This window comes from Rana temporaria, chromosome 11, assembly GCF_905171775.1.
Source record: "Rana temporaria chromosome 11, aRanTem1.1, whole genome shotgun sequence".
NCBI classification, from domain to species: domain Eukaryota; kingdom Metazoa; phylum Chordata; class Amphibia; order Anura; family Ranidae; genus Rana; species Rana temporaria.
In genome coordinates, this window is record NC_053499.1 from 1,384,195 (window position 1) to 1,408,722 (window position 24,528).

The 24,528-nt window shown below is 49.6% G+C and overlaps 1 protein-coding gene across 2 annotated transcripts in view; it reads left to right on the forward strand.

Moving 5' to 3' along the window:
* LMO1 (LIM domain only 1) overlaps positions 1 to 20,788 on the forward strand; it is a 139,086-nt gene extending 118,298 nt beyond the window's left edge. For both annotated transcript variants that reach the window (XM_040327867.1, XM_040327866.1), the window contains exons 3-4: positions 8,066 to 8,191; positions 20,313 to 20,788. In XM_040327867.1, coding sequence (XP_040183801.1) covers positions 8,066 to 8,191; positions 20,313 to 20,418 — 232 coding nt within the window. In that variant the 3' untranslated portion in view covers positions 20,419 to 20,788. The remainder of the gene's footprint in view (positions 1 to 8,065; positions 8,192 to 20,312) is intronic.
* Positions 20,789 to 24,528: the final 3,740 nt, after the last annotated feature.

Sequence of the window (24,528 nt, forward strand, 5' to 3'; positions counted from 1 at the left end):
CGAATGCGGCCTAAAGCAGCCCATTAGATTTACTTGATTTTTTTTTCCTTCAGCCGGCTCTGCGGGGGTTGTATTTTTTGGTGGTGATCACCACCCCTGGGAGAAGGTTACAATGTAGCGGTCCTCCGGGGGAAGGTTTCCACCGTGAAAATTCAATTTTTTTCCCCCCATTTGCACAGAATGAAGTTTTACTAGAAGAAGATTTCTACCATTTTTTTTTAATAAATAAATAAATCCCTCCCGTAGTTTATGAGGGTGTCAGAAAATGGGGTGAAAATGAGCTTCAGCGCCGCAGGAAAAAGCCGTCGTTGGTTATTTATCGAGCGATATCTGCAGTCCGGCTTTTCCACCCTCCTCTAATCCATTCATCTGTGGCTGTAAAAAATGTCAGAAGCCGGGGACGCCGACCCGTTTGTCTGTATTAATCGCGTTTCGTCCGCCGCACTAAACAGAAGCTTTTATCTCGCAAAACATGACGGAACGACGCGGGATGGAAAGGCTCCAGATTTCCGCGCTGGTGTGCGGGAAGATAATACGTTTTTTTTTTTTTTCATTTGTCTAAAGAGAAGAAGAATGAACTGCAGATCCCGGCGAAACATTTCAAAGCGAAGGGACGGCGGAGAGCGTTTAACCTCCGCGCCCCCGCGACTTACCGAGCACACCGCTCGCCTCTGAAGCGTGCTGGTCGCGTGGTTTAAAGGGAAGTCTGTCTAAACTCCCCCCCCCACAGTTCCCAAGGCCTTCACCGCGCAAATGTTAGAACGCCGAGCCTTTTATGGCGACTAATCGGAGAGAGAAACGCGCGCCTCATGAATAATGGATGGAGAGAGATGGCGACCGGGGGGGGGGGGGGGGGCTCATCCGGGAAAACCACTGCAACACCTCCATACATTGTATTACAGGGGCACAATTCCCTCGCTAAAGAAGCTGAGGGGAAAGGTGATGGACGGGCCAATCATGTCTCCAGACCTAAACCCTACTGATCATCTGTGGGGGGGGGGGGGGAGGAGCGCAAGGTCTCCAACATCCACCAGCTCTGTGATGTCATCATGGGGGAGGGGAAGAGGACTCCAGTGACAACCTGTGAAGCTCTGGTGACCTCCATGCCCAAGATGGTTAAAAATAATGGCGGCCGCACAAAATATTGACACTTTGGGCCCAATTTGGAGATTTTCACTTAGGGGTGTCCTGACTTTTGTTGCCAGCGGTTTAGACATGAATGGCTGTGTGTTGAGTTATTTGTTATACAAGCTGTACACTCCTCCCCCTGTGTACACCCCTCCCCCCGTCTGTACACTCCTCCCCCCCATCTGTACACTCCTCCCCCCCGTCTGTACACTCCTCCCCCCCCGTGTTCACCCCTCCCCCCGTGTACACCCCTCCCCCCCTGTACACTCCTCCCCCTGTGTACACTCCTCCCCCTGTGTACACCCCTCCCCCCCATCTGTACACTCCTCCCCCCCCGTGTATACCCCTCCCCCCGTGTACACCCCTCCCCCCCTGTACACTCCTCCCCCTGTGTACACTCCTCCCCCCCTGTACACCCCTCCCCCCCTGTACACTCCTCCCCCTGTGTACACTCCTCCCCCTGTGTACACTCCTCCCCACACACTACACAACATTGGAGATACAAAGTGTCATTTCTTCAGTGTTGTCACATGAAAAGATACAAGAAAATGTCACTGAGGGGTGTACTTACTTTTTTGGGATCTCTATAGATGGAATTTTTTTGGGAATCTATAAATTTAATATTTTTGGGATCTCCATGGATGAAAATATTTTTGGGATCTCCATGGATGGAAATATTTTTGGGATCTCTGTAAATGGATTTTTTTGGGAATCTCTATAAATGGAATATTTTTGGGATCTCCATGGGTGATTTTTTTGGGAATCTCTATAAATTTTATATTTTTGGGATCTCCATGGATGAAAATATTTTTGGGATCTCCATGGATGGAAATATTTTTGGGATCTCCATGGATGGAAATATTTTTGGGATCTCCATAGATGAAAATATTTTTGGGATCTCCATGGATGGAAATATTTTTGGGATCTCCATAGATGAAAATATTTTTGGGATCTCCATGGATGGAAATATTTTTAGGGATCTCATTGAATTATATATTTTTGGGATCTCTATAAATGTTAAATTTTTGGAATCTCCGTAGATGGAATTTTTTTGGAATCTCTATAAATGGAATATTTTTGTGATCTCCATAGATGAAAATATTTTTGGAATCTCATTGAATTATATATTTTTGGGGTCTCCGTAGATGGAATTTTTTTGGGAATCTATAAATTTAATATTTTTGGGATCTCCATAGGTGAAAATATTTTTGGGTTCTCCATGGATGGAAATATTTTTGGGATCTCCATGGATGGAAATATTTTTGGGATCTCCATAGATGGAAATATTTTTGGGATCTCCATGGATGGAAATATTTTTGGGATCTCCATGGATGAAAATATTTTTGGGATCTCCATGGATGGAAATATTTTTGGGATCTCCATGGATGAAAATATTTTTGGGATCTCCATGGATGGAAATATTTTTGGGATCTCTGTAAATGGAATATTTTTGGGACCTCCGTAGATGGATTTTTTTGGGAATCTCTATAAATGGAATATTTTTGTGATCTCTATAAATAGAATATTTTTGGGATCTCCATGGGTGATTTTTTTTGGGAATCTCTATAAATTTTATATTTTTGGGATCTCCATGGATGGAAATATTTTTGGGATCTCCATGGATGGAAATTTTTTTGGGATCTCCATGGATGGAAATATTTTTGGGATCTCCATGGATGGAAATATTTTTGGGATCTCCATGGATGAAAATATTTTTGGGATCTCCATAGATGAAAATATTTTTGGGATCTCCATGGATGGAAATATTTTTAGGGATCTCATTGAATTATATATTTTTGGGATCTCTATAAATGTTACATTTTTGGAATCTCTGTAGATGGAATTTTTTTGGGTATCTCTATAAATGGGATATTTTTGGGATCTCTATAGATGGGAATTTTTTGGGTATCTCCTTAGATGAAATATTTTTGGGATCTCCATGGATGATTTTTTTGGGGAATCTCTATAAATTTAATATTTTTGGGATCTCCATAGATGAAAATATTTTTGGAATCTCCATAGATGGAAATATTTTTGGGATCTCCATAGTTGGAAATATTTTTGGAATCTCCATAGATGGATTTTTTTTGGAATCTCTAAAAATGTAATATTTTTTGGATCGCCATAGATGTAAATATTTTTGGGATTTACATAGAAGAAAATATTTTTGGGATCTCCATAGATGGGAATTTTTTTGGGGATCTCCATAGATGAGAATATTTTAGGGATCTCCATAAATGAAAATATTTTTAAGATCTCATTGAAATATATATTTTTGGGATCTCCATAGATGGAAAAAAAATTGGGATCTCCATAGATGGAAAAAAAAATGGGATCTCCGTAGATGGAAATATTTTTGGGATCTCTATAAATGGAAAATGTTTGCGATCTCCGTAGATGGAAATATTTTTGGGATCTCCGTAGATGGAAATATTTTTGGGATCTCCGTAGATGGAAATATTTTTGGGATCTCTATAAAGCGCCCCCATAGTGTATGAGGGGTGTGGTTTCCTGGTTTCATCTATTAGCAGCGCTCTCATTGGTCGGAAAGGTCATCTCTGTGATAACGGTTTATATTCAGAGCGGCTCATTTTCCAGCTTTTTTCAATTAGCGCGGCGTTCTCGCGCCTCGCTCCATCTGATGGCGATCCCGGGATTGTTAATAATCACATATTTGTAGTCACCGGTGGACTCCAAGGTGCTTCAGACCCAATTCCCCCCCCATCCCCCCCCCATCCCCCCCATCCCCCCTCCCCCCCAGCCCTTATCAAGACAGAAAGAGAAGAAAAACATAGTTAATCCTTTTGCAATATATTATTGACCCCGCAGCGGCGTTGAGGTCAGCGCTCCGCGCCACAAACAGATTGAAAGCTGTAATTGCCTTGACAAAAAAAAAAAAAAAACACCCCACCAGTGAATGGAATAATTGTCGGCGGATTTTTCATTAGATTTTTTGGTGGCGGAAAATGGCGGTTATTTTTGTACACAAGAAAGACATAAAAATTCCGCGTTTGGTGATTGTTTGCGGCGTGTCTCGCCGAGGGGGGAAAAGAAAAAAAGGTTTTCTGAATCGCAGTTTTTTTTATTTTTTTCCCTGTTTTTTACCCATATTGTGTATTTAAAATGTCGGCCCGGCGTTGTATTTCTTTGACATAAAAACGGAGCGCGGCGGGCCGAGCGGACGGCGGGACTGACAAGCGTGCTTCATGGGTTGCGATACCTTCTAATGGAATATTATATCATTTATACAACGCACTGTATTCCTGTGTGCGGGCGCCAAGGACTCTCACGCCGGACGCGGGGGGGGGGGGAGGGGAGACGGGGCACCTTGTCCCCCAGAATTCATTTCTCTAGATTGATGCGGGATGGCGGGCCGCGCGGCGCGATTCCTAAGCCGTCGGTATAATTATAGAAAACAAATAGACGGGAAGCTTAGAGAGATAAATCTCCGGGAATACAGTTTATTCCGCAGTCACTGGGAGGCTCTGCAAGGGCAGCTGATCGCACTTATTGATGTTTTCTCTTTGTCTTCACCCGTGAGCGCGACCCACGCCAATTCTCACCCTGAGAGGCGGTCATCTGCGGGCAATGTCCCCAGCAATGGCGGACAATGTCCCCAGCAATGGCGGTCAATGTCCCCAGCAATGGCGGTCAATGTCCCCAGCAATGGCGGTCAATGTCCCCAGCAATGGCGGCCATGTCCCCAGCAATGGCGGTCAATGTCCCCAGCAATGGCGGTCATGTCCCCAGCAATGGCGGTCAATGTCCCCCAGCAATGGCGGTCAATGTCCCCCAGCAATGGCGGTCAATGTCCCCAGCAATGGCGGTCATGTCCCCAGCAATGGCGGCCATGTCCCCAGCAATGGCGGTCAATGTCCCCAGCAATGGCGGTCAATGTCCCCAGCAATGGCGGTCAATGTCCCCAGCAATGGCGGTCAATGTCCCCAGCAATGGCGGTCATGTCCCCAGCAATGGCGGTCAATGTCCCCAGCAATGGCGGTCAATGTCCCCAGCAATGGCGGTCTATTTCCCCAGCAATGGCGGTCAATGTCCCCAGCAATGGCGGTCAATGTCCCCAGCAATGGCGGCCAATGTCCCCAGCAATGGCGGTCAATGTCCCCAGCAATGGCGGTCAATGTCCCCAGCAATGGCGGTCATGTCCCCAGCAATGGCGGTCAATGTCCCCAGCAATGGCGGCCATGTGCCCAGCAATGGCGGCCATGTCCCCAGCAATGGCGGTCAATGTCCCAAGCAATGGCGGTCAATGTCCCCAGCAATGGCGGTCTATTTCCCCAGCAATGGCGGTCAATGTCCCCAGCAATGGCGGTCAATGTCCCCAGCAATGGCGGCCAATGTCCCCAGCAATGGCGGTCAATGTCCCCAGCAATGGCGGTCAATGTCCCCAGCAATGGCGGTCATGTCCCCAGCAATGGCGGTCAATGTCCCCAGCAATGGCGGTCAATGTCCCCAGCAACTGGAAATTTAGGAATGCAGCCTAAAATCTGCGTGGCATAAGAGCCTTATGCCACGCAGATTTTAGGCTGCAGTCGGTGTAACGAGGTTCCTGAATCAGGAGCACTCGTTACACCGGAGCAAGTAAGCAATTGCGCGGTGTAACTTATGGTTACACGGGCGCAATTGCTTCTTGAATCTGGGCCATTGTTTATAAACATTGATCAGACAGGAGATAGAGAGATACAAAGTAACATTGTTTATATGGCCGCCATTGCTGGGGACATTGACCGCCATTGCTGGGGACATTGACCGCCATTGCTAGGGACATGACCGCCATTGCTAGGGACATGACCGCCATTGCTGGGGACATGGCCGCCATTGCTGGGGACATTGACTGTCATTACTGGGGACATGATCGCCATTGCTAGGGACATGACCGCCATTGCTGGGGACATGGCCGCCATTGCTGGGGACATGGCCGCCATTGCTGGGGACATTGACTGTCATTACTGGGGACATGATCGCCATTGCTGGGGACATGGCCGCCATTGCTGGGGACATGGCCGCCATTGCTGGGGACATTGACCGCCATTGCTAGGGACATGACCGCCATTGCTAGGGACATGACCGCCATTGCTGGGGACATGACCGCCATTGCTGGGGACATGGCCGCCATTGCTGGGGACATGGCCGCCATTGCTGGGGACATTGACTGTCATTACTGGGGACATGATCGCCATTGCTAGGGACATGACCGCCATTGCTGGGGACATGGCCGCCATTGCTGGGGACATGGCCGCCATTGCTGGGGACATTGACTGTCATTACTGGGGACATGATCGCCATTGCTGGGGACATGGCCGCCATTGCTGGGGACATGGCCGCCATTGCTGGGGACATGACCGCCATTGCTAGGGAAATAGACCGCCATTGCTAGGGACATGACCGCCATTGCTGGGGACATTGACCGCCATTGCTGGGGACATTGACCGCCATTGCTGGGGACATTGACCGCCATTGCTGGGGACATTGACCGCCATTGCTAAGGACATGACCGCCATTGCTGGGTACATGGCCGCCATTGCTGGGGACATGACCGCCATTGCTGGGGACATTGACCGCCATTGCTGGGGACATTGACCGCCATTGCTGGGGACATGGCCGCCATTGCTGTGGACATTGACCGCCATTGCTGGGGACATGGCCGCCATTGCTGGGGACATTGACCGCCATTGCTGGGGACATTACCGCCATTGTTGTGGACATTGACCGCCATTGCTAGGGACATTGACCGCCATTGCTGGGGACATTGACCGCCATTGCTGGGGACATTGACCGCCATTGCTGGGGACATGGCCGCCATTGCTGTGGACATTGACCGCCATTGCTGGGGACATGGCCGCCATTGCTGGGGACATTGACCGCCATTGCTGGGGACATTACCGCCATTGTTGTGGACATTGACCGCCATTGCTAGGGACATTGACCGCCATTGCTGGGGACATGGCCGCCATTGCTGGGGACATTGACCGCCATTGCTGGGGACATTACCGCCATTGTTGTGGACATTGACCGCCATTGCTAGGGACATTGACCGCCATTGCTGGGGAGATGCAGCCTAAAATCTGGAATTCCATTCCATTTTCACTTTCACTTTGTGTCCCCCGCACTGCGCCATGTTCTGACTCCGGCACCCTGTGATTGGGCGTATGGGGGTCATGTGCAGCGGCAGGGCTGGCCTGTTAACGATCGCGGTTTCTCCTGAAGTCCTGCTTTCGCCCAATCACAGGGTGCAGGAGACTGAACATGGGTGGAGGCGGGACTCCAGGATCTAACGCGATTGTGGACAGGCCAGCCCTCGCCGCTGCACATGACTCCATACGCCCAATCACAGGGGGCGCCTGATACTGAACATGGCGGCAGAGCACGGGGACACCGTAAAGTACATTTAGGAGGAGGCAGCCACTGTGACACATACTGGCGCCCCCCCCTAAATGTTGCGCCCGGAGCCACAGCCCCCACTGCACCCCCCACGCTACGCCACTGTCTCCAGTAGGTTTTTATTGCCACCTGTATCCCATTTGCAGATATTTTCCCCTCACAGAGCAGGAAATGAGCAGAAATCTCATCAGTGGGTGGGGGTGGGGGGGACACATAATGGGGGAGGGGTTACCCCTGGAAATGTTTTTATTGCTGTCTGTGCTTCCTGGCCAAAAGTGACAACAACTCCCCTCTGCAAGAAGTGGGCGGGGTCTTGGGAGGAGTTATGCAAATATCAAATTGCCTTGATGGGCGTGTCAGTCTGGAGGAGTGGGCGTTTCTAGGAAGGGTGCATTTGCATAGGTAACGCCCACAATGTGATGCTGGGCCTCTGTGATTGGTTATGGGTTTTGTTCAGACGCAGAGCGATGTGCGATGTCTGTAATGGGTCACTATGATGTCATTGCTGCGATTATATCTGATTGGTTTGTCTGTTTGGCAGGCTCTTCGGAACCACAGGGAACTGCGCCGCCTGCAGCAAGCTCATCCCCGCCTTCGAAATGGTCATGCGCGCCAGAGATAACGTTTACCACCTGGACTGCTTCGCCTGTCAGCTCTGCAACCAGAGGTGAGACGCTCTGCAGAGCATCGCTCTGTCCGCTTACATCCCTACATATATAAATAGACTGCAGATTATTCCCTCTAGAGATCTGCAGAACATCGCTCTCTCCCATCGCCCTTCTGACAGATCCATTCTGCAGATTATTCCATCACTGACCTCTCTACAGTGCTGCAGAACATCGCTCTATCCCACCCCCCTCCTAACAGATCAATATTGATCTATTCTGCAGATTATCTCATCACTGACGTCTATGGAGATCTGCAGATCATCGCTCCCTCCCATCCCCCTCCTGACAAATCCATATTAATATATTCTGCAGATTATCCCATCACTGACCTCTATGGAGACCGCAGAGCATCGCTCCCTCCCATCCCCCTCCTGACAGATCCATATTGATATATTCTGCAGATTATCCCATCACTGACCTCTATAGAGACCCGCAGAGCATCGCTCCGTCCCATCCCCTCCTGACAGATCAATATTGATATATTCTGCAGATTATCCCATCACTGACCTCTATGGAGACCGCAGAGCATCGCTCCTGACAGATCAATATTGATATGTTCTGCAGATTATTCCATTACTGACCTCTCTACAGATCTGCAGAACATCGCTCCGTCCCATCCCTCTCCTGACAGATCCATATTAATATATTCTGCAGATTTTCCCATCACTGACCTCTATGGAGATCTGCAGAGCATCGCTCCCTCCCATATAAAATCCCATACAACGTCCCACAACAATCACAAACCCCCCCCCCCCCCCCCCCAAAAGTGAAGAGCACAAAATTTATAAAGCTATCCTAAATATAACAGCACCCCCCCCCCCCCCAAAAAAAATATATATATATTTTTTTTTTTAAATAAGTAAAAAAGAGAGTACGGTAGTTTTTCTTTCTTTTTTTTTTTTTTGCTCAGATCTTCGTAAAATTGAGGATTTATGATTTTGTATCAGTGACAAGGTTGGGGTGTCTTGTTCTTGTGCCAAAAACTCCCTTTATTATCCTTATTATCTTCTCTTTCTTTTTTTTTTTTTATAGAAATAAAATAAATAAATAAATAAATAAAATAAATAAAGCAAATAAAAATTTGTAAGGGAACAGAACACAACAATCACCAAAAAAAAAACACAAAAGTGAAGAGCACAAAATAAATAAAGCTATCCTAAATATAACAGCCCCCCCCCCCCCCACAAAAAATATATATATATTAAATTAAGTCAAGGAAAACAAATTCTCAAATCTTTGTAAAATTTTGGATTTCTGCTTTTGTATCAGTGACACAGTTGGAGGGCGGCGTGTTCTTGTGCCAAAAACTCCCTTTATCATACTTTTTTTTTCTTTTTTCTTTAATAGAAATAAAATAAATAAAAGGCAAATTAAAACTTGTAAGGGAACAGAACACAACAATCATAAAAAAAAGAGAAAAAAAACACACAAATGAAGAGCACAAAATAAAGGAAGCTATCCGAAATATAGAGTAGTTTTGCTTTTTTTTTTTTTTGCTCAAATCTTTGTAAAATTGAGAATTTATGATTTTGTATCAGTGACAAGGTTGTAATAAAATAAATAAAAAGCAAATTAAAATTTGTAAGGGAACAGAACACAACAATCACAAAAAAAAGTGAAGCACACAAAATAAATAAAGCTATCCTAAAAATATAACAGCCCCCCCCCCTCAAAAAAAAAATATTTAAAATTAAGCCAAGAAAAAAAAATTCTCAACTCTTTGTAAAATTTTGTATTTCTGCTTTTTTTATAGAAATACAATAAATAAAAAGCAAATTAAAATTTGTAAGGGAACAGAACACAACAATCACCAAAAAACAAACAAAAAAAACACAAAAGTGAAGCGCACAAAATAAATAAAGCTATCCTAAATATAACAGCCCCCCAAAAAAAAAAAAATATATATATATATATATATATATATTTATGTATGTATATATATATATATATATATATATATATATATATATATATATATTTTTTTTTTTTTTTTTTTTTTTTTTAATTGAGTCAAGAAAAAAAATTCTCAACTCTTTGTAAAATTTTGGATTTCTGCTTTTTTTTATAGAAATAAAATAAATAAAAAGCAAATTAAAACTTGGAAGGGAACAGAACACAACAATCACAAAAAAAAAGAGAAAACAAAACACAAATGAAGAGCACAAAATAAAGGAAGCTACTTGAAATATAGAGTAGTTTTGCTTTTTTTTTTTTGCTCAAATCTTCGTAAAATTGAGGATTTATGTTTTTGTATCAGTGACAAGGTTGGGGTGGCTTGTTCTTGTGCCAAAAACTCCCTTTATTATCCTTATTATCTTCTCTCTTTTTTTTTTTTTTTTTTTATAGAAATAAAAGAAATAAAAGGCAAATTAAAATTTGTAAGGGAACAGAACACAACAATCACAAAAAAAAAAAATTGAAGAGCACAAAATAAATAAAGCTATCCTAAATATAACAGCCCCCCCCCTCAAAAAAAATATTTAAAATTAAGTCAAGAAAAAAAATTCCCAAATCTTTGTAAAATTTTGAATTTCTGTTTTTTTTATAGAAATATAAAATAAATAAAAAAGCAAATTAAAATTTGTAAGGGAACAGAACACAACAATCACCAAAAAAAAACAAAAAAAACACAAATGTGAAGAGCACAAAATTAATAAAGCTATCCTAAATATAACAGCCCCCCCCCCCCCCAAAAAAAAATATATTTTAAATTAAGTCAAGGAAAAAAAAAATTCTCAAATCTTTGTAAAATTGAGGATTTCTGCTTCTGTGGCACCATCTAAAAAAATTAGTTTGTCTGGAATCATCCCTAGTAATGAATATGCCCCCCCCCCCCCCATGAAACACACACTTCCAATCTCTGCTCAGAATCCTAATTTTTAGCACAATTTGATAAACGAATTTACACCCAAAAACGGCAACAAAAAAAAAATATTCTCTGCACATAATTTGTTGTCCTCCTGTGATGGCGACACGAAGGAACAAGTCACAAGGTGATTTTACGAATCGATCGGGCCCAGAAGACGAATGGTGAGCAGTCTGGGGTTACAGCGACATCTAGTGGCGGCGAGGCGCCCCTTGCGACGCCGACATCTGGGCAATAATTCACTGCAGATGTAATTAAACTGCGGGTATCATATAAATATTTGAGGTTATTTTCCCGGCTGATATATTTATATAGGAGGCCAAATATATGAAGCTCCTCTGGGAATATTTGCAGATTTACAGCCGTAAAAATTAATCATTATTATGTCGCAGGCTGGCATGGTGCAGACAGCGGCGCGGTGAACGCCCGCCGGCCGCAGCACGTGTACGGGGGGGGGGAGGGGGGTATAAATAACCCTTTCTTGTAAATTACCCTCAGAAGAAAATACTGACATTTTTTCATCATTTATGACCTCCGTAGGGAATAATAATTTGGCTGCGCTCTCCTGTCGTGTCTTTTATTAAGACTTCGGAAAGATTCTTCACCCCCAAATACAAGATTTACAATTCCTGAACCTCCAAATTTCCCCTCCCTATTGATTGGCTAAAAAATAAAAAAAGTAAAAAAAGTGTAGGTGACAGAACAACAAATAGTGAAAAAATAAAGTCTGGAATGATTTGAGGAGGTCCTGGGAGCCACTTCCCGAAGAAAATTCACTAGGATAGAAGGATGGGACCTGGTGGCACAGGCGATCAGTCTATGGAATGGTGGAACCTGGGGGCCCTAGTGGTCAATCTAAGGAAGGGCGGGACCCGGCGGCAGAGGCGATCAATTTAAGGGATCCCTTCACATAGCACCCTGCCCCTCTGGACTCCTTCACACAGCACCCTGCCCCTCTGGACTCCTTCACACAGCACCCTGCACCTCTGGACTCCTTCACACAGCACCCTGCACCTCTGGACCCCTTCACACAGCATCCTGCCCCTCTGGACTCCTTCACACAGCACCCTGCCCCTCTGGACTCCTTCACACAGCACCCTGCACCTCTGGACTCCTTCACACAGCACCCTGCACCTCTGGACCCCTTCACACAGCATCCTGCCCCTCTGGACTCCTTCACACAGCACCCTGCCCCTCTGGACCCCTTCACACATCACCCTGCCCCTCTGGACTCCTTCACACAGCACCCTGCCCCTCTGGACTCCTTCACACAGCACCCTGCACCTCTGGACTCCTTCACACAGCACCCTGCACCTCTGGACCCCTTCACACAGCACCCTGCACCTCTGGACTCCTTCACACAGCACCCTGCACCTCTGGACTCCTTCACACAGCACCCTGCACCTCTGGACTCCTTCACACAGCACCCTGCACCTCTGGACCCCTTCACACAGCACCCTGCACCATTGGACTCCTTCACACAGCACCCTGCCCCTCTGGACTCCTTCACACAGCACCCTGCCCCTCTGGACTCCTTCACACAGCACCATGCACCTCTGGACCAGTTCACACAGCACCCTGCCCCTCTGGACTCCTTCACACAGCACCCTGCACCTCTGGACCCCTTCACACAGCACCCTGCACCTCTGGACTCCTTCACACAGCACCCTGCACCTCTGGACTCCTTCACATAGCACCCTGCACCTCTGGATCCCTTCACAGATCACCTTGCATCTCTGGATCCCTTTACACAGCACCCTGCACCTCTGGACCCCCTCACCTCTGGAACACTTCACACAGCACCCTGCACCTCTGGACCAGTTCACACAGCACCCTGCACCTCTGTACTCCTTCACACAACACCCTGCACCTCTGGACCAGTTCACACAGCACCCTGCACCTCTGGACCCCTTCACACAGCACCCTGCACCTCTTGACCAGTTCACATAGCACCCTGCACCTCTGGACTCCTTCACACAACACCCTGCACCTCTGGACCAGTTCACACAGCACCCTGCACCTCTGGACTCCTTCACACAGCACCTCTGGACCAGTTCACACAGCACCCTGCACCTCTGGACCCCTTCACACAACACCCTGCCCCTCTGGACCCTGCACACAGCACCCTGCACCTCTGGACCCCTTCACACAGCACCCTGCACCTTCACACAGCACCCTGCACCTCTGGACTCCTTCACACAGCGCCCTGCACCTCTGGACACCTTCACACAGCACCCTGCACCTCTGGACTCCTTCACACAGCACCCTGCCCCTTTGGACCCCTTCACACAGCACCCTGCCCCTTTGGACCCCTTCACACAGCACCCTGCACCTCTGGACTCCTTCACACAGCACCCTGCACCTCTGGACCCCTTCACATAGCACCCTGCACCTCTGGACCCCTTCACACAGCACCCTGCCCCTCTGGACCCCTTCACACAGCACCATGCACCTCTGGACTTCTTCACACAGCACCCTGCCCCTCTGGACCCCTTCACACAGCACCCTGCCCCTCTGGACCCCTTCACATAGCACCATGCACCTCTGGACTCCTTCACATAGCACCCTGCCCCTCTGGACCCCTTCACACAGCACCCTGCCCCTCTGGACCCCTTCACAGAGCACCTTGCATCTCTGGATCCCTTAACCTCTCGAACCCTTCACACAACACCCTGCACCTCTGGACTCCTTCACACAGCACCCTGCACCTCTGGACCAGTTCACACAGCACCCTGCACCTCTGGACCCCTTCACACAGCACCCTGCCCCTTTGGACCCCTTCACACAGCACCCTGCCCCTCTGGACCCCTTCACATAGCACCATGCACCTCTGGACTCCTTCACACAGCACCCTGCCCCTCTGGACCCCTTCACATAGCACCCTGCCCCTCTGGACCCCTTCACACAGCACCCTGCCCCTCTGGACCCCTTCACAGAGCACCCTGCAACTCTGGACCCCTTAACCTCTCGAACCCTTCACACAACACCCTGCACCTCTGGACTCCTTCACATAGCACCCTGCACCTCTGGACTCCTTCACACAGCACCCTTCACCTCTGGACTCCTTCACACAGCACCCTGCACCTCTGGACCCCTTCACACAGCATCCTGCCCCTCTGGACTCCTTCACACAGCACCCTGCACCTCTGAATCCCTTCACACAGTACCCTGCACCTCTGGATCCCTTCACACAGCATCCTGCACCTCTGGACTCCTTCACACAGCACCCTGCCCCTCTGGACTCCTGCACATAGCACACTGCCCCTCTGGACTCCTTCACACAGCACCCTGCCCCTCTGGACTCCTTCACACAGCACCCTTCACCTCTGGACTCCTTCACACAGCACCCTGCACCTCTGGACCCCTTCACACAGCACCCTGCACCTCTGGACCCCTTCACACAGCACCGTGCACCTCTGGACTCCTTCACATAGCACCCTGCACCTCTGGACCCCTTCACACAGCACCCTGCACCTCTGGATCCCTTCACAGAGCACCTTGCATCTCTGGATCCCTTTACACAGCACCCTGCAACCCTGGACCCCTTCACCTCTGGAACCCTTCACACAACACCCTGCACTTCTGGACCCCTTCACACAGCACCCTGCCCCTCTGGAGACCCCTTCACACAGCACCCTGCCCCTCTGGACCCCTTTACACAGCACCCTGCACCTCTGGACCCCTTTACACAGCATCCTGCACCCCCTTCATGTTACATAGACTGTGACAGCCCCCTCCCCCTTCCGGCCGGCTCTGGATGTCACTCCGGGTGTGGTACATTCCACACCCAGCCCGGGCACCCCCGTACACTCACAGATTGGCTCTCCCTGACTGCCCTGTCACCGCGCCTCTGCACTGCCTGAGCCGCCCCGCGCCCCCTGCTCCACTGGTGTGGGGGGGGTGCCGGCCTGACACCCCCGCAGTGTGTGGCACCGCTTCTCGGGGGGGGGGGAAAGCCCTATGGAGCGGATGCCCATGAATGTGTTTTAAATGATAGGAAATCTGTGAATGTTTGGTGAAAATACACAAATTTGGTGAAAATATTTGGCGTGTTTATAAAATATTTCATAAATTCTCCCCAATAACATGAATACATATTTTCGGCTTTGCCGCTCCTTCCTTCTGATTGGAGAGAGCACTGTACCTGCGCGGCCCGTGATGTATTGCGGCGGCTGAACGTCACCTAATGAATTGCCGCCGCTCTCCATAATGGAATGCGCAATTAATGGGTCGCTTTTTAGAGAGATTCTTTCAATTAATCTCAGGCAATTAATTCCATAATGTGGCTTAAAGTAGCACAACGTCCCTCTGAAATTAATCACAAAGACTGTTAATTAACTCTGCCATTTAACCCTTGAAGGGCTCGGCTACCTTTTATACCGTCGTGTTGGTCGTACGGCGAGCATTGATCCTCCGTGCCGCCGACCGTTCGATGTGATTGTTTATTAGTGAGCGGGATATTGATAAGAAGGGGGAGGGGTAGAATTCGGACGGTGGGATGGCCTGAAATGATCTGATTGGGTTTAATAACGTAAGACAAACGTAAGGCGGGAACCCTCAACCGTTCTGAGGATTGTAAGACGGGAAATTATAGAGACCTAGGAGCCCGCATTCAGGAACAACTTCCGACGGCGTATCTCCAGACACGCCGTCGTAAGTCTGAATGTGAGGCGTCGTATCTCGGCGCCGGTTTTAAAGAATCAGATACGCCAGAATTTGTCTAAGATACGACTGAAGTAAGTCTCTTACGCCGTCGTATCTTGGGGTGCATATTTACGCTGGCCGCTAGGTGGCGCTTCCATTGATTTCCGCGTTGAATATGCAAATGAGCTAGATACGCCGGTTCACGAACCTACTTGCACCCGGCGTATTAAAATACGCTGTTTACATAAGGCGTCCGACCGGCGTAACTTTACCCCTCATAAAGCAGGGGTAAGTCATGTTAAGGTATGGACGTCGGAAACGTTGGAACAGCGTCGTATTTTACGTCGTTTGCGTAAGTCGTCCGTGAATGGGGATGGGCGTAGGTTACGTTCACGTCGACTAACATTGAGCCGGCGTAACTTTGGGAGAAAATTCGACGTGATACTGAGCATGCGCGCGCATGCGCCGTTCGTTAAGCGCGTCATTTACGTGGGGGTCACGATTCATTTCCGTACAACACGCCCCCTACCAGCCAACTTTGAATTAGGCGGGCTTACGCCGGCCCATTTACGCTATACTTAGAGCGTAAGTTCTTTGTGAATACGGTACTCGCCTCTCTAAGTTACGGCGGCGTAGCGTATATGAGATACGCTACGCCAGTAGAAACTTAGGCCATTCTTTCTGAATCCGGGCCTTTGTATCCAAAATGAAATCACAGGGAAAAAAAAACAATTCTTTTGGGGTCTCATTCACACTTCTGTGGTTATAAACGCGTTGATGCACATTGCGTCTGCCCTATGTGTGTTGTGGTGCTGTTCAATGTCAAAGGCACCCGAATGCACATTGTATAGTGGAGCCCATCGCACGACATACCGCAGTGCAAATACCGCGTGTTGTGGCTTCCTTAATGCAACGCATGTTATGTATGTGCATCAATGCGCCACAATGGAACACTAAAGAGTGAATGGGCCCCCTCCCCCCCCGGGGCTCAATCACCAAACCAGGGCCCGATCTAACCTGTCTGATCTAGGGGTGCAGTAAAAAGTCAGGGTATTTATGGGACTGAAGGGCACTGACACTGACTGGCATTGGATAATGAGGCACCACATGGGGGGGGAGTTCCCCCTTCACATCATATTCCGCCCAGCACTTCAGAATCAGACCCCCTTTACATTACTGCCCCCCCCCCTCCATTACATCACCACCTTCTTCCCATTTCATCAGAGTCCCTTCCTATTGTAGTCCCCCCCCCCACCCCATTACAACAGAGCCCCCCATGGGACCATGGAAACAAAGTGAATGGTAATGGGGAGGGAAGGTGAATGGTTCAGGTGAATGGTAATAAGGAGGGAAGGTGTGCGGTTCAGGTGAATGGATAGAGAAGGTGTGCGGTTCAGGTGAATGGGGAGAGAAGGTGTGCGGTTCAGGTGAATGGGGAGGGAAGGTGTGCGGTTCAGGTGAATGGGGAGGGAAGGTGTGCGGTTCAGGTGAATGGGGAGAGAAGGTGTGTGGTTCAGGTGAATGGGGAGGGAAGGTGTGCGGTTCAGGTGAATGGGGAGAGAAGGTGTGTGGTTCAGGTGAATGGTAATGGGGAGGGAAGGTGTGTGGTTCAGGTGAATGGTAATGGGGAGGGAATGTGTGCGGTTCAGGTGAATGGTAATGGGGAGGGAAGGAGTGCGGTTCAGGTGAATGGGGAGGGAAGGAGTGCGGTTCAGGTGAATGGTAATGGGGAGGAAAGGTGAACGGTTCAGGTGAATGGTAATGGGGAGGGAAGGAGTGCGGTTCAGGTGAATGGGGAGGGAAGGTGTGTGGTTCAGGTGAATGGGGAGGGAAGGTGTGCGGTTCAGGTGAATGGTAATGGGGAGGGAAGGTGTGCGGTTCAGGTGAATGGTAATGGGGAGGGAAGGTGTGCGGTTCAGGTGAATGGTAATGGGGAGGGAAGGTGTGTGGTTCAGGTGAATGGGGAGGGAAGGTGTGCGGTTCAGGTGAATGGGGAGAGAAGGTGTGTGGTTCAGGTGAATGGGGAGGGAAGGTGTGCGGTTCAGGTGAATGGGGAGGGAAGGTGTGCGGTTCAGGTGAATGGGGAGAGAAGGTGTGTGGTTCAGGTGAATGGGGAGGGAAGGTGTGCGGTTCAGGTGAATGGGGAGAGAAGGTGTGTGGTTCAGGTGAATGGTAATGGGGAGGGAAGGTGTGTGGTTCAGGTGAATGGTAATGGGGAGGGAATGTGTGCGGTTCAGGTGAATGGTAATGGGGAGGGAAGGAGTGCGGTTCAGGTGAATGGGGAGGGAAGGAGTGCGGTTCAGGTGAATGGTAATGGGGAGGAAAGGTGAACGGTTCAGGTGAATGGTAATGGGGAGGGAAGGAGTGCGGTTCAGGTGAATGGGGAGGGAAGGTGTGTGGTTCAGGTGAATGGGGAGGGAAGGTGTGCGGTTCAGGTGAATGGTAATGGGGAGGGAAGGTGTGCGGTTCAGGTGAATGGTAATGGGGAGGGAAGGTGTGCGGTTCAGGTGAATGGTAATGGGGAGGGAAGGTGTGTGGTTCAGGTGAATGGTAATGGGGAGGGAAGGAGTGCGGTTCAGGTGAATGGGGAGGGAAGGTGTGCGGTTCAGGTGAATGGTAATGGGGAGGGAAGGAGTGCGGTTCAGGTGAATGGTAATGGGGAGAGAAGGTGTGCAGTTCAGGTGAATGGTAATGGGGAGAGAAGGAGTGCGGTTCAGGTGAATGGGGAGGGAAGGTGTACGGTTCAGGTGAATGGTAATGGGGAGGGAAGGTGTGCGGTTCAGGTGAATGGTAATGGAGAGGGAAGGTGTACGGTTCAGGTGAATGGGGAGGGAAGGTGTGCGGTTCAGGTGAATGGGGAGGGAAGGTGTACTGTACAGGTGAATGGTAATGGGGAGGGAAGGTGTGCGGTTCAGGTGAATGGGGAGGGAAGGTGTGCGGTTCAGGTGAATGGTAATGGAGAGGGAAGGTGTACGGTTCAGGTGAATGGGGAGGGAAGGTGTGCGGTTCAGGTGAATGGGGAGGGAAGGTGTACTGTACAGGTGAATGGTAATGGGGAGGGAAGGTGTGCGGTTCAGGTGAATGGGGAGGGAAGGTGTGCGGTTCAGGTGAATGGTGTTGGGGAGGGAAGGTGTGTGGTTCAGGTGAATGGATAGAGAAGGTGTGCGGTTCAGGTGAATGGGGAGGGAAGGTGTGCGGTTCAGGTGAATGGTAATGGGGAGGAAAGGTGTGTGGTTCAGGTGAATGGTAATGGGGAGGGAAGGTGTGCGGTTCAGGTGAATGGTAATGGGGAGGGAAGGAGTGCGGTTCAGGTGAATGGGGAGGGAAGGTGTGCGGTTCAGGTGAATGGTAATGGGGAGAGAAGGTGTGCGGTTCAGGTGAATGGTAATGGGGAGGGAAGGTGTGCAGTTCAGGTGAATGGTAATGGGGAGAGAAGGAGTGCGGTTCAGGTGAATGGGGAGGGAAGGTGTGCGGTTCAGGTGAATGGTAATGGGGAGGAAAGGTGTGTGGTTCAGGTGAATGGTAATGGGGAGGGAAGGTGTGCGGTTCAGGTGAATGGTAATGGGGAGGGAAGGAGTGCGGTTCAGGTGAATGGGGAGGGAAGGTGTGCGGTTCAGGTGAATGGTAATGGGGAGGGAAGGTGTGCAGTTCAGGTGAATGGTAATGGGGAGAGAAGGAGTGCGGTTCAGGTGAATGGGGAGGGAAGGTGTGCGGTTCAGGTGAATGGGGAGGGAAGGTGTGCGGTTCAGGTGAATGGTAATGGGGAGGGAAGGAGTGCGGTTCAGGTGAATGGGGAGGGAAGGTGTACGGTTCAGGTGAATGGGGAGGGAAGGTGTACGGTTCAGGTGAATGGTAATGGGGAGAGAAGGTGTGCGGTTCAGGTGAATGGGGAGGGAAGGTGTGCGGTTCAGGTGAATGGTAATGGGGAGGGAAGGAGTGCGGTTCAGGTGAATGGTAATGGGGAGGGAAGGAGTGCGGTTCAGGTGAATGGTAATGGGGAGAGAAGGAGTGCGGTTCAGGTGAATGGTAATGGGGAGAGAAGGTGTGCGGTTCAGGTGAATGGGGAGGGAAGGTGTGCGGTTCAGGTGAATGGTAATGGGGAAGGAAGGTGTGTGGTTCAGGTGAATGGGGAGAGAAGGTGTGCGGTTCAGGTGAATGGGAAGAGAAGGTGTGCGGTTCAGGTGAATGGGGAGAGAAGGTGTGCGGTTTAGGTGAATGGGGAGGGAAGGTGTGCAGTTCAGGTGAATGGGGAGGGAAGGTGTGTGGTTCAGGTGAATGGTAATGGGGAAGGAAGGTGTGCGGTTCAGGTGAATGGGGAGGGAAGGAGTGCGGTTCAGGTGAATGGTAATCCGTTGACCTCGGCTCACTACTCATTGAACCCCCGGCTGGAGGAACCCTGAAATTCCACAGATTCCTGGTTGGGAAAGTCACAAAGAAATGACAGTTGGAAAGAAATGACAGTTGTAAAGAAATGACAGTTGTAAAGAAATGACAGTTGTAAAGAAATGACAGTTGGAAAGAAATGACAGTTGTAAAGAAATGACAGTTGTAAAGTGTGACCCGCCTAGAAATGGCGCCGTGTTTGACCGTCTGGTGTTTTCTTCCCGCAGGTTCTGCGTCGGGGACAAGTTTTTCCTGAAGAACAACATGATCCTGTGCCAGATGGACTACGAAGAGGGGCAGCTCAACGGGAGCTTCGATTCCCAAGTCCAATAGCAACTGGCCAAGAAAAGCTCCTCCCATTTTGGCCGCCCCGCCGCGCAAGCAGCGACAAAGTGTCCGTTGGCTCGGCTGCAATATTTTTTTAAATCTTTGGCCCCCTCCCGGAACCCCCCGCCCCAGGACTGTGTACGATGTGGTACTCTCCGTCCCCCCCGCGAGTTGCGGTTTTTAGGTGTACAGTCGTGCCTGGTTAGCTGCGCACCGCGTTTGCCCGTATGTTCGTCAGGGAAGTTTCGGGAGGGTGGCGGCGTTCTGGGGGCGGCGCCTGTACAGTCTGTTTTATGTATATAAACTGGAACATTTATTTTATGAAAATGTAATGCAATTTTATTACTGGTGTGAGATTAAAAGATTATGAATGTTTCCTGCTTGGCCTGCCGGTTTATTCGCACGGAACTTCTACCCGGGGAACCATGAAGAGGACCTGTCACCAGGAAAGTCACAGGTATGGATCTCCACAAGGTGGCGCTGGATCCCCAGACCACGGCCGCCTAGGGTACACGGCTGCCTGGGGGCGCCCGGCCAATGGTGTTCCTACTCTCTTCTCTCTGCACCAAGCAACTAAGTCTCGCCATCAGCAGGCAGCCGCCGCTCCGTTCGCACACAGTGTCTGAGGCGCAGTGGCGGCGGAGGGCTGTGTCTGCGTCCCGACTCCCGAATAAATGGAAGCAAGCAAACATTCATTTGATGGGCGCTGGTGAGGCTGCATTTGATGGGCGCTGGTGAGGCTGCATTTGATGGGCGCTGGTGAGGCTGTGATAGGCGCTGGTGAGGCTGCATTTGATGGGTGCTGGTGAGGCTGCATTTGATGGGCGCTGGTGAGGCTGCATTGAGGGGCACTGGTGAGGCTGCATTTGATGGGCACTGGTGAGGCTCCATTGAGGGGCACTGGTGAGGCTCCATTTGATGGGCGCTGGTGAGGCTGCATTTGATGGGTGCTCGTGAGGCTGCATTTGATGGGCGCTGGTGAGGCTGCATTTGATGGGCACTGGTGAGGCTGCATTTGATGGGCGCTGGTGAGGCTGCATTTGATGGGCGCTGGTGAGGCTGTGATAGGCGCTGGTGAGGCTGCATTTGATGGGTGCTGGTGAGGCTGCATTTGATGGGCGCTGGTGAGGCTGCATTGAGGGGCGCTGGTGAGGCTGCATTTGATGGGCGCTGGTGAGGCTGTGATAGGCGCTGGTGAGGCTGCATTTGATGGGTGCTGGTGAGGCTGCATTTGATGGGCGCTGGTGAGGCTGCATTGAGGGGCGCTGGTGAGGCTGCATTTGATGGGTGCTCGTGAGGCTGCATTTGATGGGCGCTGGTGAGGCTGCATTTGATGGGCACTGGTGAGGCTGCATTTGATGGGCGCTGGTGAGGCTGCATTTGATGGGCGCTGGTGAGGCTGCATTTGATAGGCGCTGGTGAGGCTGCATTTGATAGGCGCTGGTGAGGCTGAAATTGATGGGCACTGGTGAGGCTGCATTTGTTGGGTGCTTCTTTTAAAAGGTGGGGTATACATGGGCAGGACAAAGGGGGTGGAGCCACGGGGTGCGGCAAAATGAGTGTCAATAATCCTTGCACCAGCCCTTCCCCCGGAGCTGCATGTTTCCACACTTATGGGATCTGTATCAGCAGCCAATGAGCTTCAGAGGTTCAAAGGTGCCCCGTCCCCCGTCCCCCATTAGGACTTCTAGATAGAATTAAGGTCTTGGTGGTGGGCTTGTGGTTGGAGAATCGCAGAAAGGTGACGGGTGGCCTTCAGACGCGTTCATCACCAGCTGATGGTTCCAAATTGAACCTTTTATCCAAGAAGAGAACCCTGGGCAATTTGGGGATCATATGACCCCTCCCCCCATCATATCCCACCCCCCCCCCTTCCAGAACCCACAGTCTCTCCAATATGGGTGGGGAAGTTTGGGGATCATATGACCCCTCCCCCCCATCATATCCCACCCCCCACTTCCAGAACCCACAGTCTCCCCAATATGGGTGGGGAAGTTTGGGGATCATATGACCCCTCCCCCCCATCATATCCCACCCCCCCCTTCCAGAACCCACAGTCTCCCCAATATGGGTGGGGAAGTTTGGGGATCATATGACCCCTCCCCCTCCATCATTTCCCACCACCCCTTCCAGAACCCACAGTCTCTCCAATATGGGTGGGGAAGTTTGGGGATCATATGACCCCTCCCCCCATCATATCCCACCCCCCCCCCCCTTCCAGAACCCACAGTCTCTCCAATATGGGTGGGGAAGTTTGGGGATCATATGACCCCTCCCCCCCATCATATCCCACCCCCCCCTTCCAGAACCCACAGTCTCCCCAATATGGGTGGGGCAGTTTATGGGGGATCATATGACCCCTCCCCCCAGGACGGCACAGATACAGACGCCGTTGTTCCACCGCCGCGTCCAGAATCCGACACGCTAAACAGCGAAGCGCGGAGAGGTGATGAGATCCGGTAAAGTAAACACGGGGGGGACGGAATGCCATATTCCTGCCGAGAGAGGCGACTTATTAAAGTATGAAATATTGATGGGACAAATAAATGGAGATCAGCCGGCGGAGGAGCTGATAGAAGTAAAGCGCACAAGGAGGGGGAGGGGTGAGGGGGAGGGGGGAGGGGGCCGAGAGGGAAGAAGGTGTCACAGACCTGAAATGTTTTTTCTATAAAAGAGATTTTAGACTTTTACTATTTTATAAAATATATAAAAGTATTTACATCTTAAGGGTCTATTAATAATAATAAAAATTGCAAGACTATTCGTTCGATGATTCTGGCCACTAGAGGGAGCTGACGATCATAGGAAGTAAATACTGGCCACTAGAGGGAGCTGACGATCATAGGAAGTAAATACTGGCCACTAGAGGGAGCTGACGATCATAGGAAGTAAATACTGGCCACTAGAGGGAGCTGACGATCATAGGAAGTAAATACTGGCCACTAGATGGAGCTGACGATCATAGGAAGTAAATACTGGCCACTAGAGGGAGCTGACGATCATAGGAAGTAAATACTGGCCACTAGATGGAGCTGATGATCATAGGAAGTAAATACTGGCCACTAGAGGGAGCTGACGATCATAGGAAGTAAATACTGGCCACTAGATGGAGCTGACGATCATAAGAAGTAAATACTGGCCACTAGAGGGAGCTGACGATCATAGGAAGTAAATACTGGCCACTAGAGGGAGCTGACGATCATAAGAAGTAAATACTGGCCACTAGATGGAGCTGATGATCATAGGAAGTAAATACTGGCCACTAGAGGGAGCTGACGATCATAGGAAGTAAATACTGGCCACTAGATGGAGCTGACGATCATAAGAAGTAAATACTGGCCACTAGAGGGAGCTGACGATCATAGGAAGTAAATACTGGCCACTAGAGGGAGCTGACGATCATAGGAAGTAAATACTGGCCACTAGATGAAGCTGACGATCATAGGAAGTAAATACTGGCCACTAGAGGGAGCTGACGATCATAGGAAGTAAATACCGACCACTAGATGGAGCTGACGATCATAGGAAGTAAATACTGGCCACTAGAGGGAGCTGACGATCATAGGAAGTAAATACTGGCCACTAGATGAAGCTGACGATCATAGGAAGTAAATACTGGCCACTAGAGGGAGCTGACGATCATAGGAAGTAAATACTGGCCACTAGAGGGAGCTGACGATCATAGGAAGTAAATACTGGCCACTAGAGGGAGCTGACGATCATAAGAAGTAAATACTGGCCACTAGATGGAGCTGATGATCATAGGAAGTAAATACTGGCCACTAGAGGGAGCTGACGATCATAGGAAGTAAATACTGGCCACTAGATGGAGCTGACGATCATAAGAAGTAAATACTGGCCACTAGAGGGAGCTGACGATCATAGGAAGTAAATACTGGCCACTAGATGAAGCTGACGATCATAGGAAGTAAATACTGGCCACTAGAGGGAGCTGACGATCATAGGAAGTAAATACCGACCACTAGATGGAGCTGACGATCATAGGAAGTAAATACTGGCCACTAGAGGGAGCTGACGATCATAGGAAGTAAATACTGGCCACTAGATGAAGCTGACGATCATAGGAAGTAAATACTGGCCACTAGAGGGAGCTGA